Source organism: Alosa sapidissima, chromosome 8 (assembly GCF_018492685.1).
Source record: "Alosa sapidissima isolate fAloSap1 chromosome 8, fAloSap1.pri, whole genome shotgun sequence".
Taxonomy (NCBI): Eukaryota; Metazoa; Chordata; class Actinopteri; order Clupeiformes; family Clupeidae; genus Alosa; species Alosa sapidissima.
Genome location: NC_055964.1, coordinates 22,255,500 through 22,271,547, shown reverse-complemented (window position 1 = coordinate 22,271,547; position 16,048 = coordinate 22,255,500). Strand labels below are relative to the sequence as shown.

General features: G+C 48.1%; 1 protein-coding gene and 1 long non-coding RNA gene across 3 annotated transcripts; both read right to left on the bottom strand.

The window, feature by feature from the left end:
- Window positions 1-195: 195 nt before the first annotated feature.
- Window positions 196-2,217, bottom strand: LOC121715755. The gene is made up of 3 exons (XR_006033675.1): window positions 645-2,217; window positions 470-545; window positions 196-370 (listed from the first exon to the last, which is right to left on the bottom strand). It is a non-coding gene; the product is annotated as an uncharacterized LOC121715755 (long non-coding RNA).
- An 8-nt stretch (window positions 2,218-2,225) lies between these two features.
- LOC121715752 lies at window positions 2,226-8,318 on the bottom strand. 2 transcript variants are annotated; one of them, XM_042101666.1, is made up of 5 exons: window positions 8,116-8,318; window positions 7,941-8,016; window positions 7,791-7,841; window positions 6,818-7,713; window positions 2,226-6,348 (listed from the first exon to the last, which is right to left on the bottom strand). In XM_042101666.1, the coding sequence occupies exon 5, from the start codon at window positions 5,001-5,003 to the stop codon at window positions 3,639-3,641; it is 1,365 nt and encodes a 454-aa protein (XP_041957600.1). In that variant the 5' UTR covers window positions 5,004-6,348; window positions 6,818-7,713; window positions 7,791-7,841; window positions 7,941-8,016; window positions 8,116-8,318; the 3' UTR covers window positions 2,226-3,638. The 2 variants fall into 2 exon arrangements, with proteins under 2 accessions (XP_041957600.1, XP_041957601.1); XM_042101667.1 differs by lacking the exon at window positions 8,116-8,318 and having other exon boundaries at window positions 6,818-8,004.
- Window positions 8,319-16,048: the final 7,730 nt, after the last annotated feature.

The following is a 16,048-nucleotide window of genomic DNA, read 5'->3' as shown; positions in this document are numbered from 1 at the left end:
GTACAGTCTAGCCCAGTGTCATTTGGACACGTTAGAACATGCAGTAATAACACAGAGTACACAGTACTGTACGGCAAGCGGCTTCCCAGGTGGCACGGCCGGGGGGGAAGCTACCTGACTGGATTCTACCGTAGGTTAGCCTACGGTAGAATTTACGTGGAAACAAAGCAGCAGCGGTGAGGCCTACTGTATGTGCAGCCACAATCTGGAGCACCGCACAGGCTTCAGCTAAACTTCACTGTCTGAAATCACAGAGGAGAATTAATACAAGCCAAATACCTCTAAATGCAGAAACTGAAATTAAGAGTAGGCTACATACCTGGAAGCACAGCTAATCCAAGAACATGACAGGAAGGGCTACTGAACAGTGCTAAAACCAGACAACAGGCAAACAAGGCAGATTAAACCCCCCGGAGATAATCAACGGGGTATAAAAAGCATCCGACATAAATTAGGAAAAACGGATTACCTTAATAGCACGATTCCAGTGAATAAACGCTCAAGGCTGGACGTGCAAACAGTCCACTGCCAAGCGAAGATGCGCTCTAAAGCAAGGAAGCATAAACTAATGATGCGGTCGCACAAAAGCATGAACAGGTGTCACGACCGCATCAAACCCCGTGTGAATTTCAGAGAAAGCTTACCTTGTAGTAGAACGATGCAAGAAACCCAAGCAGTAAACCTAGCTCCAGCAAGGCCAAACCAAACTGCCCGCAAGCCACCCAAACACGGAAGCTAGCTCCTCCAGCGACAATGGGAGAACGGAAGACGCACTGTCAGCTGATATCTAGCCGTATAAATATACTAAATGTAGGGGCCGCCCCCTTCATTAACGTACCCACCTCCAATCTGGCAGCTGCCAGAGGGAAACAGGGAAAGCACAAGCTACCCTGCTACAATCCACCCCCCCTTTTTGTGTCGTCGGCCCGACGATAGTAAGTTCAACACAAAGGGTTGAGGCGGAACACGACAATTACAGAATATAATTTGCCCCGCATTACCTCTAGGAGTACGGCGTGGCGCTGACTCCCAGCCTTCGTCAGAGTTAGTGACTACTGTCAGGGCAGGGTTACCTTGCCCTTGTTCTCCGTCACTACTAGAAATCACTCGCCTGGAGGTTTGACCCGGTAGATCAGAGGCCATTTGCCACTCTGAGGCAGACGGTTGCTGCTCCTCAGAGACAGCCACCATCGCTGCACCGGGGACTGTTTCAGGTGGATCAGGGTTCGCTTCCAACTGAGATGTGGATGCTCGTGACTGTTCTGGGACCAGCACAAACAAATCACCCTCGCAAACCTCATGGGGAGGTGAGGAGGGTGTAGCCATCAATGATCTCCTGGTACATGGGCTTAGTTCAGGGTGGCCCCTTTCCACCCTTGCCTTCAAGAGAGTGCGGTGAACTTGCCTCTGCTGCGATGGGTCCTCTATGGGGGCTATAGTGTACACTGCACCCCCTGCTGCCGGTGCCCTAACCACCTGGTACACTACTGGGCTCCACAGGTCCTGGATTTTATGTCTCCCTCTCACACTCACATTGCGACACCTGTTGACCCTGCACCAGTGGTGTGCCATGGACATATTGTTCATGGTGGGCCTTCCAGCGATCAGCAGCTATCCGCAATCGCTCCTGGGCTCCCTCAAAGCCTACCTGGAGACGGGACTGGTGTTGAAGGATCCAATCATGCACTCTTCCAACCCCTGGTTCCTGCACCCGACCCAGTAGGAAGTCGATCGGGAGGCGCGGCTCTTGCCCAAACATAAGGAAGTGAGGACTCTCCCCTGTGGCTTGATGGGGGGTGGTGTTATAACAGAATAACAGCTGAGGAAGACAGGACACCCAATCCCGTTTCTTAGTCACAGGCAGAGTGCGCAGGAGGCCATGCAAAGTGTGGTTGAACCGCTCGCACTGGCCATTACCCTCTGGGTGATAAGGGGTGGTGCGGGACTTCCGGACCCCATAGAGGTCACAGAGCTGATGAAGGAGTAAAGACTCAAAACTCCGACCCTGGTCCGAATGGATCCGGGCCGGCACCCCAAACCTATAAAACCATTCTAACACTAGAACTTGGGCTACAGTATTAGCCCGCTGATCCCTTGTGGGGATGGCACAGTGTACTTAGTAAACACGACGGTCATTACCAGCACATGCTCCACCCCTGAAGCAGAGGGTTCCAGTGTTGTGAAATCAATAGCTAAGACTTTGTTCGGGTGAGCTGCCAGCAAGTTGGCACCTGTCACACTCCTGACACCAACGCACCACGTCTGTAGTCATACCTGGCCAATAGCAGCGTGAGCGAAGCAGCTCAGATGTTCGCTCAACGCCTTGGTGACCATGATCTTGGTGTAACTGGGTGAGCACCTCTTGCTTCAAGGCACTGGGCAGAACCAGCTGCAATACCTCCTCACCGCCATCTGGGCGGAAAATACGACGGTAGAGCACCCCGCCTTGCTCCACCAGGCGGTCCCATTGTTGTAGCAAGGTCAGGACTGACTTGGAGAGTGTGCGACACTGGTCAGCACTGGGGCGTTTTTTCTGCCTCCAGAAGCCCAAGACCTTCCCCAAAACTGGGTCTGCCTGTTGCAGGGAGGACAAGTCAGCCAGGGTGTGCCCCGGGAAGGCAACGACCAGATTTTGACTGACAGCCACTGACGGCCCTTGTTCAATAGCCTGCAACAAGGAGGCTGGAAGAGACAGTCCTGGGGCCAGAGAGTCAGGATCTACATCTGGCTGGTACTGTCGTGACAGTGCATCAGCATTGGTGTTACTCTTTCCGGAGCGATACCGAAGCTGAAAATCAAACAGGGCCAGTTGGGCTGCCCAACGCTGTTCAGTGGCTCCGAGCTTCACGGAGGTCAGGTGGCTAAGAGGGTTGTTGTCTGTAAAAACAAGGCACTTATTCCCCAGCAAGTATTCTCGAAACTTCTCAGTCATGGCCCACTTGAGCGCCAAAAATTCCAACTTCATGGAACTATAGTTGATGGTGTTGCGCTCAGTGGGCCGTAGACCACGACTTGCATATGCTATTGGTCACACCCTGCCCCCTTGCTCCTGGGAAAGAACAGCTCCCAGCCCCCCGTAGCTGGCGTCCACCTCTAAGATGAACGGAAGGGAGAAGTCAGCGTAGGCCAAGACAGGGGTGGTGGTTAACTTACCCTTCAGGGCCTCGAAGCTGGCCTGACAGTCATTGGACCAAGCCTGTGCAAAGCCCGCCTTGGGTGGCCGGGACTTACTGCCCCCGTAAGCTGCTACCAGCTTATGTAGGTGACCAGCTAACTTAGCGAAACCCTCCACAAAGCGGCGGTAATAACTGGCGAAGCCCAAGAATGATCTCAACTCTGAGACATTACTTGGGCGTCGCCACTGTGCCACCGCCTCAACCTTGCTGGGGTCAGTCACAACCCCCTGGTCTGAAATGACATGCCCCAAGTAACTGACCTCCCGCTGAAAAAACGCACATTTGCGTAACTTGGCCTTCAACCCCTCTTGATTTAGCCGGCCCAGAACAAGCTCCAACCGCTCTAAATGTTGAGATACAGTAGACGAAAAAATTACAATGTCGTCTAAATACAGCAGCAAAGAGTGGCACTGTTGATCACCAAAGAGGCGTTCCATAAGCCACTGGAACGTGGAGGGAGCGTTACATAACCCAAAAAGGCATTCGATTCCACTCGAAGAGGCCAAATGGGGTGCAGAAAGCGGTCTTAGCTTTATCTCCCTCCGTGACCGGGACCTGGTTATACCCACTGGCCAAATCCATTGTGGAAAACCACTTGGCCCCAGCCAAAGCGTCCAGCGACTCTTCGATGCGGGGCAATGGGAACGCTTCCTTCCTAGTCTTGGCATTCAGCTGACGGTAGTCTACACATAAGCGCAGGCTACCGTCTTTTTTCTTAACCAAGACTATAGGGGAGGCAAATGGACTACAGCTCTCTCTGATGACCTGTGCATCCAGGAGCTGGTGAATGTGGGCTTTTACCACCTCGTACTCGGATGGGGGTATTCGCTGGTATCGCTGACGGATAGGCACCTCATCAACCAGCGGAATATCATGCGACAGCAATTTTGTGCAACCCAGGTCACCATCATGAGCAGAAAACACTGTCTGGTACCGTTTGAGCAAAGCTTTGACCTGGCCCCACTCTGATGTAGACAGAGCTGGCAGTTCCAAGGCCTCAATCTGTTCCTGTATGCTAGGTGCAGGTTCCAGAACTATCTGGGAACTGACTGTGGCCGTAACAGACGGAACTTCAGTTACTCCAGCCGGCAAGCTGACTACGTGTGCATGCTGTAAAGTGCCTAGCAAGGTGCGTGGGAAGAGAAGGACATCTGCGGTACTCACATTAACCACTGGGATAGAGGCTGTACCACCAACTACCCTAACTAGTGCAGGCAACGCCAATAATCCAGCTGGTAGACCAGACTCTGGAGGCTCAAACAGCACCATGCCATGGGCATATATGCTTGAACAGGTAGACGGAATAAGCTTCATAGTTCCCCCAGGGACTCTAAATGCTCGCCCACCACGAACTTTGACAGGACTCAGCTGGCCAGATGGCAACTCAACCTCTACTTGATGACATTGTTGCAAGGCCTCAACCACGAGGGTGGGAGCCTGCAACACCGAGGTAGCTTTAAACAAGGCGGGGCCATGCTGACCGAACAACTCACGATAACACCTACCAAGCACATTCATTCCAAGCACCCCAGGTACCCTGGAGCCCATGGGGCCAGGAGGATCTTTCACAATCAAGATACCACAACCTGGGATAGTCTTACGACACAGTTCTACCTCCAACTCTAAATAGCCGACATAAGGGATAGACAGTCCGTTGGCTGCACGGAGCTGCAGCCATTGGCAGGACCGCATCTGGTCCTGACCCTGTGGCTCAAAGTGTCTTAAAAAGAATGTCTCTGTGACTGTCGATACCATAGAACCTGTATCTATCAAGCAAGGAACCAATTCACCTCCAATGCACACGTCTAAATGAGGGCAAGTAGACATTAGGCTAGATAATGTACCCAAACTACCACCCACTCTCTCTGAGTCAACAATGTCCCCACCTAAGCTGTGACTCTGCAGCCCAGGGGGGACTAGTTTCCCGACTGTGAGGGAGGCTGAGGCCTACCACTAGTTGAGGGGACTGCTGAGGGGGAATATGAGCGGTGAAGGGCCCTTTCCCCATCACACTCACGGGCAAAATGCCCTGGGCGGTGGCATCTCCGGCAGATGATAGGCTGGTCACGCAGGAGACGACGAGGCTGCTGGACGTCGTGCAACTGTGCAATGCTCTGAGTCATCTGGTCTAACTGCCGTTGTTGCTGCTTTAAGATCTGTTTTAACTCATCTAGCTCTGACTGCTGGGGCCCACTACCAGCTGGAGCTTGTGTGGTTCCTTGAACTGCATACTGAATACCGTAGGTGGAAGGAAGAGAATGGCTACGGCTCCTAGCGCCTCCTGGTAAACCCTCCCGTTCCCACCTAATAGCCTCAGCCCTGAGTTCTATCAGTGTCAGTAGTGGCTGGGGGCGTATCAACTGCTTCAACTCTCTCCGCAGAGCTCCATCCAAAACGTGCTCTGCAAATTGGTCGCGCAATAAGACATCAGCACTGAGTACTGCATGGGGAGCCTGCCTCTTAACTTTGTCCATTAAACTCAGCAGTGCCAGAGAAAACTCCTGCAAGGTTTCTCCCTCCTGCTGTTTACGGGAGAAGAATGCCTCCTGAAGGGATATATATGACTGAGAACACCCATACAACTCTGTTAGGATGTTAATAATCTTATCAGGATCTCTACGGTCTTCAAGAGGGCGATATTTTATCTCCTCCCTCGCTTCCCCCACAAGGTGGTCAAACAAGAACTCAGCCTGATCAACGGTGGAGAGGCGCCGGACGCGCATACAGGCTTGTGCTTCATCTACCCACTCTGTTACGCTAATGCCTGACTTAGCACTGAAACTTGGACATTTGCGGTCACGGGGGACAAAGACCAACCTCTAAGAGCCAAGGGCCTGACCACCATCATTCACTCGGGATCCTGTCGCATTAGGACCCTCAGCTGGAGTGGCTGCTAGAGGGTCTGCCGGAGGCGGGGAGTCACTAGAGCGGCCTGAGTCAGGCTGGGGAGTTGGGGAGTTGCTGTTCGTTCAAGCCTCAGCCGCTCATTCTCAGCTTTAACCTGTGCAACCAGGTCCCTGTAAGTCTTCCTCCATGACCAAAAAGTAAGGGATTTAACTTATGCTCACTGCAGCTAGAAGCGGTCCTGCAAACCTTGTACTGGAGGAGCCGCCCTCTAGACGGCAAGCTTCAATTCTGGGAAAGGCCACTGCTGCTTTGTTTCTAAAGAAAACTTAGGCACATCAACCACTCATACACAGAAGAAAAGGGAAAAGTATTCCATACATACACAAATAAGACCAGGTGCGTCCTAACAATACCACAAAAATGGGAACCACGTCTTAGTACCTTGAGGTATCCTGCCGACTACGCCAAAATGTGGCAGAGCTGAGGGGTTATTGATTCTAGACGACAACGCCATCTAGGGGATTGCGCCCCAAGAAGTTTCGTTTTAAAGGGTGGTTACTCTCAACCAATGACACAGGTTCGCATACATCAAGAGACTGAAGACGTGATTTACAAAAAAATACAAAGTCTTTTTATTAAGAGATTGACAAAGTACTAACAGAGTGATCACTCCTTAAAACACAAGCGGATACGAGCAGTTATAATATGTTATAAGATGTGTGGACCATGGGGGCGCAGGGCCTGGAGAGACTACTCAGCTGGATAGTGTGGGGAGAAACAGGGCTGTAGCTTACCATGGCAGGGGTAGACTGAAGAGGAGGGGGACGGGTCCAAAACCACACCACACGTGAACACAGCAAGATCAAAATACAAAAGAAAAGAAAGCAAAACCCTGGAGGTGCACAAAATAGAAGACCAGTGAGGAAAGGGCTCCACCACCGACCCACTGCTCGAGGTCAAACAGCTCCTGTCTTCCACACACACCAAGGGAGAGAGAAAGAGAAGGGCAACAATGTTTAGTGAGGGCAGGGAGGTCACAAAAAATGGCTAGTTGGACATAGCATACAATAATGTGTAGGACACTTAGCTTTTATGCACACAGAGCCTTGGGCCTTCCACTTAGTACTAGGCGGGAGGTCCCTGCATACTGCCCCAATGGTCCACTGCAAGACACAACCACAAGATTCCAAGGCCCACGCACACACACATGCACCCTAAACCGCAGACGAACACACACAAGCATGCACCTCAACCACAGACACACACACTCACAAGCACATGCACCCCAACCACAAACACACGCGCACACACACAAGCACATACAGTCAACTCTCCTATTTAGGAGAGTGAAATGAAAAAAAGAAAATAAACAAACAAAAACAACACACAGCGTGAAGACAATGGACACAAAAGTAGGCCTAAACCATATAGCAACAGGCGGTGGTGATAGAGGCGAGTACAGTCTAGCCCAGTGTCATTTGGACACGTTAGAACATGCAGTAATAACACAGAGTACACAGTACTGTACGGCAAGCGGCTTCCCAGGTGGCACGGCCAGGGGGGAAGCTACCTGACTGGACAGCATACGTTAGCCTACGGTAGAATTTACGTGGAAACAAAGCAGCAGCGGCGAGGCCTATGTGCAGCCACAATCTGGAGCACCGCACAGGCTTCAGCTAAACTTCACTGTCTGAAATCACAGAGGAGAATTAATACAAGCCAAATACCTCTAAATGCAGAAACTGAAATTAAGAGTAGGCTACATACCTGGAAGCACAGCTAATCCAAGAACATGACAGGAAGGGCTACCGAACAGTGCTAAAACCAGACAACAGGCAAACAAGGCAGATTAAACCCCCCGGAGATAATCAACGGGGTATAAAAAGCGTCCGACATAAATTAGGAAAATCGGAATACCTTAATAGCACGATTCCAGTGAATAAACGCTCCAGGCTGGACGTGCAAACAGTCCACTGCCAAGCGAAGATGCGCTCTAAAGCAAGGAAGCATAAACGAATGATGCGGTCGCACAAAAGCATGAACAGGTGTCACGACCGCATCAAACCCTGTGTGAATTTCAGAGAAAGCTTACTTGTAGTAGAACGATGCAAGAGACCCAAGCAGTAAACCTAGCTCCAGCAAGGCCATACCAAACTGCCCGCAAGCCACCCAAACACGGAAGCTAGCTCCTCCAGCGACAATGGGAGAACGGAAGACGCACTGTCAGCTGATATCTAGCCGTATAAATATACTCAATGTAGGGGCTGCCCCCTTCATTAACGTACCCACCTCCAATCTGGCAGCTGCCAGAGAGAAACAGGGAAAGCACAAGCTACTCTGCTACATAAGATACAATCGGATTTTATTGTATACCCCTGTTGTCTCAATGATAATAACATATCATTTCAGACTATATTTCAAAGTTTGCCGTTCATTTGCATTATTAATATAACATCGTATTTTGTCATTTTTGGCGAAGACATGCATTCCGTTAGGGATATTGTACATTAGTGCTGTCAGTTAAACGCGTTATTAACGGCGTTAACGTAAACCTATTTTACCGGCGTCAATTTTTTTAACTCGAGATTAATGTTCTTTTTGGTGTAACAAACTTTGTAGTTTTTTCACATGCTGTTGCAACAACTAGTAACGTTAGAACAACTACAAAACCACACCGGATCTAGCTAGACCGGAAACAATATGCACTGACGAATTGAATGGAACGTTGTATGTGCTGCACGTACACGCCCCCTTTTAGGTGAAAGATGACTGATATAAAGGAAATCTATGCTGCTGCATCAAAGTGGGGAGCGAAAAGGGCTTATAGTAAATTTACTAAATCTTGAAACAATCATGAATAAAAGGCACAAAATAAGGTTGGTGTAAGAGTTATCTGTGTGTTTATGGGATTAATGTGACCATGTTCCTATGTTTTGCTCTTTCCAGTTTTCTAACAGGAGTGTCATGAATGTATTGATAGGCACAGTCAAACTGCCCGTGGCTGACTATAATTAAGTTCAGCAAGCTTAACTTTATATGTCATAACATCAACTAAACATAAGTCACACATTCATTCTATCACTTGTAATATGAACGTAGCCCGTTTCCTACAACTAGGTGAGATAATTGGCTATGTTATACTGAAGTTCCACAGTTAGCTAGCTAGCAAGCTAAACCGTTTTGCATGGGATATTATTGTAAGTGTAGCTACATGCTAAATTTGTACAATACATGGGGTATTGCAAACGAATTAGGTTGGTAATGTACATCGTTTCGACATGAGTAAGTACCATAAACATAATTCTTCATAACTGCCGTGTTAGTAAAATGATTGAATGTCCTGTGAATTAATAACTATTGTAACAATCTTGCAAAGTTGTCTTAGAAAGGTCTTTATTGGTTACGCACCAAAACACACAAACACATAATGTTGGGCCAGACCTGGCCCTTATGCTCCAGCACTAAACATCTATGTGAGGCTGTATCTACAACACACACTAGTTAGACCCGGTTATGAACACTGTAATCAACTATAAACTATAAACACGACAGTCAGGACGCACAACATTGGTAACTTGCATGGTTAACATTAACATTCAACATAACACATCACCGAACAGCATCATGGGAGCACAGTCATCAACAGCTAGGTTCAGATCATTACACTATGTAACGTCAACGTGTGATTAGCTGTCTTTCCCATGATATAATGTTAACATGTTTTCCGCTGAAATGGGGCGTGATCAAAGTCAAAGTCAAAGTCAAAGTCAGCTTTATTGTCAATTTCTTCACATGTTCCAGACATACAAAGAGATCGAAATTACGTTTCTCTCTATCCCACGGTGAAGACAAGACATATTTTACCAATTTAAGTCCACAGACAAACATAACATTCAAGTAAACAAAAAAGTAAGTAAATAAGAGGGCACATATAATAATGAAAAAAATAAGAGCAGCAAAATTTGGTTTAAATTGTGCATAGACAGTCAATAAAATACTAGTGCAAAGTCAGGCCAATAAAAGGCTTGGGTAGTTCTGTTTGACCTAAGTAAGAAAGAAAGTGACATAGTGGTGCAAGTTATGTAAGAGCAGCAGAAGTGTTGTGTTTTCAGGACAACAACAACAAGTTGTAAAGTGTACAAGTGTGCAAGTGGAGTAGTGCACGCGGCCATTGTGGGTCCAATGTCCAGGATGTTATGTAGCTGAGGGTGGAGGGGGGAGAGGAGGGAGAGAGTTCAGCATCCTTACAGCTTGGTGTATGAAGCTGTTGGTGAGTCTGGTAGTGCGGGAGCGCAGGCTTCTGTACCTCTTCCCAGAGGGCAGTAGATCGAACAGATTGTGAGCGGGGTGACTTGCATCACTCACAATTTTGGTCGCCTTGCGGGTGAGGTGGGTGGTGTAAATGTCCTTCAGGGAGGGGAGTGAAGCACCAATAATCCTTCCAGCTGTGTTCACTATGCGCTGCAGGGCTTTCCTGTTGTATTCAGTGCAGCTTCCGCCCCACACAGCGATACAGCTGGAGAGGATGCTCTCAATGGTGCCTCGGTAGAATGTGGTCATGATGGCTGGTGGAGCACTTGCTCGCCTGAGTTTCCGCAGGAAGTACAGGCGGCGCTGAGCTCTCTTCGCCAGTGATGCAGTGTTGGTGGTCCAGGAGAGGTCTTCGCTGATGTGCACCCCCAGGAATTTGGTGCTGCTCGCTCTCTCCACCACAGCACCGTCGATGGTCAGTGGCAGGTGTTGGGTGTGACCTCTCCGGAAGTCAACAACAATCTCTTTGGTCTTGCTGACGTTCAGCAGGAGGTTGTTGTCCCTGCACCACGTGGTCAGATGGTCGACCTCCAACCTGTATTGAGTCTCGTCGCCCTTGGTGATGAGACCCACCAGAGTTGTGTCGTCAGCAAATTTCACTATGTGATTGTTGCTGTAGGTTGCAGTGCAGTCATGCGTCAGCAGGGTGAAGAGCAGCGGACTGAGCACGCAGCCTTGGGGGGCCCCTGTGCTCAGTGTGATGCTGCTTGAGGTATTGTTGCCAACACGTACTACTTGAGGCCTCTGACAGAGGAAGTCCAGTAGCCAGTTGCAGAGGTAGGTACTGAGTCCCAGTTTGTCAAGTTTGCAGATGAGTTGTTGTGGTATTATGGTGTTGAATGCAGAACTGAAGTCTATAAACAGCAATCTCACATATGAGTCTCTTTTTTCCAGGTGGGTGAGGGCTGGGTGGAGGGCAGAGCAGATTGCATCCTCTGTAGACCGCTTGGCTCGGTATGCAAACTGGAAGGGGTCCAGGGTGGGGGGGAGAATGGATTTGATATGTGACATGACAAGCCGCTCAAAGCACTTCATGATGATGGGTGTCAGTGCCACAGGGCGGTAGTCATTGAAGCAGGATGGAGCAGTTTTCTTCGGCACAGGTATGATGGTGGCAGCTTTGAAACATGATGGGACGATGGCTTGCTTCAGGGAAGTGTTAAAGATGTCTGTGAAGACATCCTTAAGCTCCCCTGCGCAGTCCTTCAGCGCACGACCTGGGATGTTGTCTGGACCTGTTGCTTTACGGGTGTTGATAGCAGCAAGTGTCCTCTTCACGCTGTCGGCAGAGAGGCACAGGGGCTGCTCATGTAGAGGGGGATGGGTCTTCTGTGGACAGGTGCTGTTTTGTGCTTCAAAGCGAGCAAAGAAGCGGTTCAGGTTGTTGAGCAGAGGGATGTTGCTCTCACAGCTCTGTGGCGCGGGCTTGTAGTCCGTGAGGGCCTGAATGCCCTGCCATAGGCTTTGTGCGTTCCTGCTGTCTTTGAAGTGGGTGGTTATCTTGTGAGTGTATTCCTTTTTTGCTTCCTTGATGCCACGGGACAGGTTGGCTCTCGCTGTTCTCATGCCAGCTTCATCCCCAGCTCTGTAGGCTTTGTCTCTGGCCCTCAGCAGCCTGAGGACATCCCCTGTCAGCCATGGCTTCCAGTTAGCCCGAGTGATGATGTCTTTTGTGTGGGTCACATCATCGATGCACTTGGTGATGTAAGAGGTTACAGTGTCTGTATACTCCTCTATGTCTGTCCGGTTGTTGTAAGTGGCTGCCTGCTTAAACATTTCCCAGTCTGTTGTGTCAAAGCAGTCTTGAAGAGCATCGGAGGCTCCCTCAGGCCACACTTTTACCTGCTTACGAACCGGTTTGTTCGCTTTTACCCTTTGTCTGTATGCGGGCATTAGCATAACAGTTATATGGTCTGAAAGTCCAATGTGGGGGAGGGGGGTGGCTTTGTATGCTCCTTTGTGTGTAGTGTAGACCAGGTCCAGGATGTTATCTCCTCTTGTTGGAAAATCAACATGCTGGTGTAGCTTTGGAAGTACAGTTTTAAGATCAGCATGGTTAAAATCTCCAGTGAAGATGGTGAAACCGTCTGGGTGTGCCGTCTGTTGTTCACTGACAGCCTGGTACAGTTCACTGAGAGCCGCGTTCTTATCGCTGTTGTTGTTGGTAGGCGGGATGTATACTGCGACTAGCAGAATCGCAGTAATTTCCCTTGGCAGGTAAAAAGGACGGCACTTTATGATCATAAACTCTGCCAGTGGTGAGCAGTGTTTGCATACTACTACAGTGTCCCGGCACCATTCGTCACGGATGTAAACACAGATTCCTCCTCCTCGTGATTTACCTCCCTTTACAATGGCCCTGTCTGCTCGATAGCATGCTAGCTGCTCCAGTTGTACAGCAGAGTCCGGAATGTTGTCATTTAACCAAGTCTCAGTGAAGACGAGCACACAGCAGTTACTTACTGTCCGGTTCGTTGATCTCAGCAGTCGTATGTGATCCATTTTGTTGTCCAGTGATCGTACATTTGCCAGGAGAATGGATGGTATGGCTGGGCGAGTTGGGCTGGCCGCTAGCCTGGCCCGGACGCCTCCGCGCTTGCCCCTCTTCTGCTTCCTCGCACACCGCTTCCGACGCTTTCTTTCCGGGGGAGGAGTAGCAGGCGAGTCCGGTGTTGTTGCAGGCCGGAGTAGTCCGAGTTCCTTTAGCGTCTCTGTTGCAAAGTCCAGAACGCTGCAAAACTTGCTTTTGCAGATGTCGATTAAAAACTGCCTGCTGTACTTGTAGTACGACGTAGTAAGACGAGTGATGCAGATTAAATGTATCTTTATGATGATGCGCCGTTAGTAGGCTAAAAGCATGCTGCATACACTTGGTGCCACCAAAGATTTTTTCACCGTCACTTGTTCTGTTATCAACATTCCTCTTTGGCTGCTACTATTTGTGATGCACTCTGCTTTCGACATTCATTTACATTAGATTCCATTCTTTTCAATACAACTCCGCACACCAGCATCACACTTTGCCGCCGCGTAAATCACGATTCAGTTATATTTGGTCGACGCTGCTCCATAAAATACATTGTTCATCCAGTGTTTGCCTGTTAAAAACTTAGGCGTTGATGTGTGTGGCAAGTGACAGTGCACCATCGACTGTACGTCTATAAAATGGCAATGCACTCATGTTGAAAAGTTCCTTATTTTCAACTGAACTCAAAGATAATGAATATAGTATGAATATAATATTTTCTGTTTATTATGCCCTTTATAATGTGTGTAGGCCTACATTTTGTGCATGCACTTCTGCGGTAGCATTTATTTCATTTTATATCAGCTATTTCTGAAAAATATAGCCTATTGTGTTGCCTCAGGTCTGCTGCACATCTTTTGAAATTTGATTTGAAATAATCAAATAGACCTACGTCTTAAAGTTCAGTTAATAAAGTAACTTGCTTTGCTTTCATTTGAATCCCAATCAAGATACACAATAATTACTTTATTGTTAATATGGACTCCTGGAAAGTTCAGAAATGCAAAATAATAGAATTTTAATCATATGATAAAATATGTGATTAATCGTGATTAACTATAGGAATTCAGCGATTAATCGTGATTAAAAATTTTAATCGTTTGACAGCACTATTGTACATATTTAACATTCTCTAACCATCGTGATTTCGAATTAGTGCAGTTTTCAGCACAAAAACTCATTTGATTCTTTTGCTCTTTTGCATTGCTTTATGCTGTTCTATGGTGCTTTCTGCCTGGTTGCGCACGCATGTTTTCGTGACATTGCTAGAAATCCATGTATAGGTCTTACATTCCCTTTTAAAGAGGCCCTATGCAACAATTTTAGCAAAAATGACCTTAATTATGCAGGTTGAGAGTCGTTGTGTTGGTTCTACAACACTTTTTGGGTCGTTTGGTGGGTGCTTCGTCTCCCCCTAGTGCTTCTCCGCGGAAAAACCGAATATGCAACTTTCTGGTCGCGGTCCGAACATATCCGGATGTAACTCGGCGGAAATACTCGAAAATGTAGTCAGATTGTAGTTTCTAAGAAGACTGCAAAACGGACTCCGACTTGGCTTTTTTGCTGTTGAAATTGTAAGTAGCCTACCCTTGGGTGAACTTCGTTTTTGTAATGTGATTTGATAGTCTCTTGAACAATGTGTTTGCTCGACGGTTTTATTGTGAGCCCTATGTGTTTAGCTTGGTTTATTGATGGCTAGCTCGCTAGCTAGTGGGGGTTTAGCGTAGCAGTCACTTGCTACCGAAGCTGCAGGGGGAGCTATGTCGTGAAAAATGTGAGCCCAAATCAGGCGACCCTGGCGCATGGCGTAAAACTCGTTTTCCACCCGGTGCAAAATTTATTTTCTTATTTTGCCTGTCTATTTTTTTAAACAATGCGCCCAGGGGTGTGGTAATATACAGTTTGTACAGTATGTGCAATGTCTGTTAGTCTTACAAAGACCTTTTTTGCAAACACCACGCTCTCCCATTTGTTTTCGGTGGGTGCGTGATCCAGGAAACTTAAAGGCGCTCTAAGCGATGCCATGCGTTTTTTAGGCTAAAACATTTTATGCCACTTACTGCAAACATCACCTAATCAACCGCTGTCTGTGTCCTGAATACACTGTAAAAAACACCAGCCCAGAAAGACAGCCCAGGCTCCAAAAACTGCAACAAAAATAACCTGGGCAAACCTAGCCCATAAAAATATAACAAACTATTCCAGCAAATCACAGACGAGATAGGCGTTTAGGAGAGTTTCAATTGCACGGGAGCAGCACGGGAGGGAGGGGGAGGAAGTAGCGAGCTAGCTCTCTGTTTTGTTTGAAAGTCAACAGAAGTGACGTTATCCAGCATCGCTTAGAGCACCTTTAAAGAAAAACAAAGATTGGTCGCACTCCAAAAAATTATTGTTTTTTCTGATTTATTTTCACTAGCAACAGGGGGTAAGTAAACAAATGTTTCAGCCTTATGACAGTGACATTGACGAAGGCCATAAGGCCAAAATGTTTGTTTACTTAGCCCTGTTGCTAGTGAAAATAAATCAGCGAGAAAAAAAAAAATTGGAGTCTTACAAAGATGAACAGACACTCCAGGCCATTTAGACACCATGCAAATGGTGGGCCTTTTTGGAAGAAAGTTCAGGGCTTTTTTTTAGTCCCAGTCCGTCTCTGCCGACTGCTGTTCCCGCTGTTCATTCTTGTGAAGTTTCTTCCGTTTTTCATGCCCTGAATGGTAAATTGGTTTCATGTTCATCTTGTTAATGTATAAGACACTGTCGCTATACAGTCTTCATTAGAGACAGTCTTCATTAGACAGTCTTCATTAACTTGCGTGGCCCTACGCAACTTAGTATAAGTATATATACTTTTTTGATCCCGTGAGGGAAATTTGGTCTCTGCATTTAACCCAATCGGTGAATTAGTGAAACACAAACAGCACACAGTGAACACACAGTGAGGTGAAGCACACACTAATCCCGGCGCAGTGAGCTGCCTGCTACAACGGCGGCGCTCGGGGAGCAGTGAGGGGTTAGGTGCCTTGCTCAAGGGCACTTCAGCCGCGGCCCACTGGTCGGGGTTCGAACCAGCAACCCTCCGGTTACAAGTCCAGAGTGCTAACCAGTGGGCCATGGCTGCCCCCATAAACTTGGGTCCTACACAACTACGCCGGCCCTGGGTGTCATAATGACACCTCCAATTTCGTGC

What these genes read in the sequence shown, in the direction of transcription:
- LOC121715752 (XM_042101666.1), bottom strand. Translation starts at nt 5,003, where the DNA reads ATGTCTACTTGCCCTCATTTAGACGTGTGCATTGGAGGTGAATTGGTT.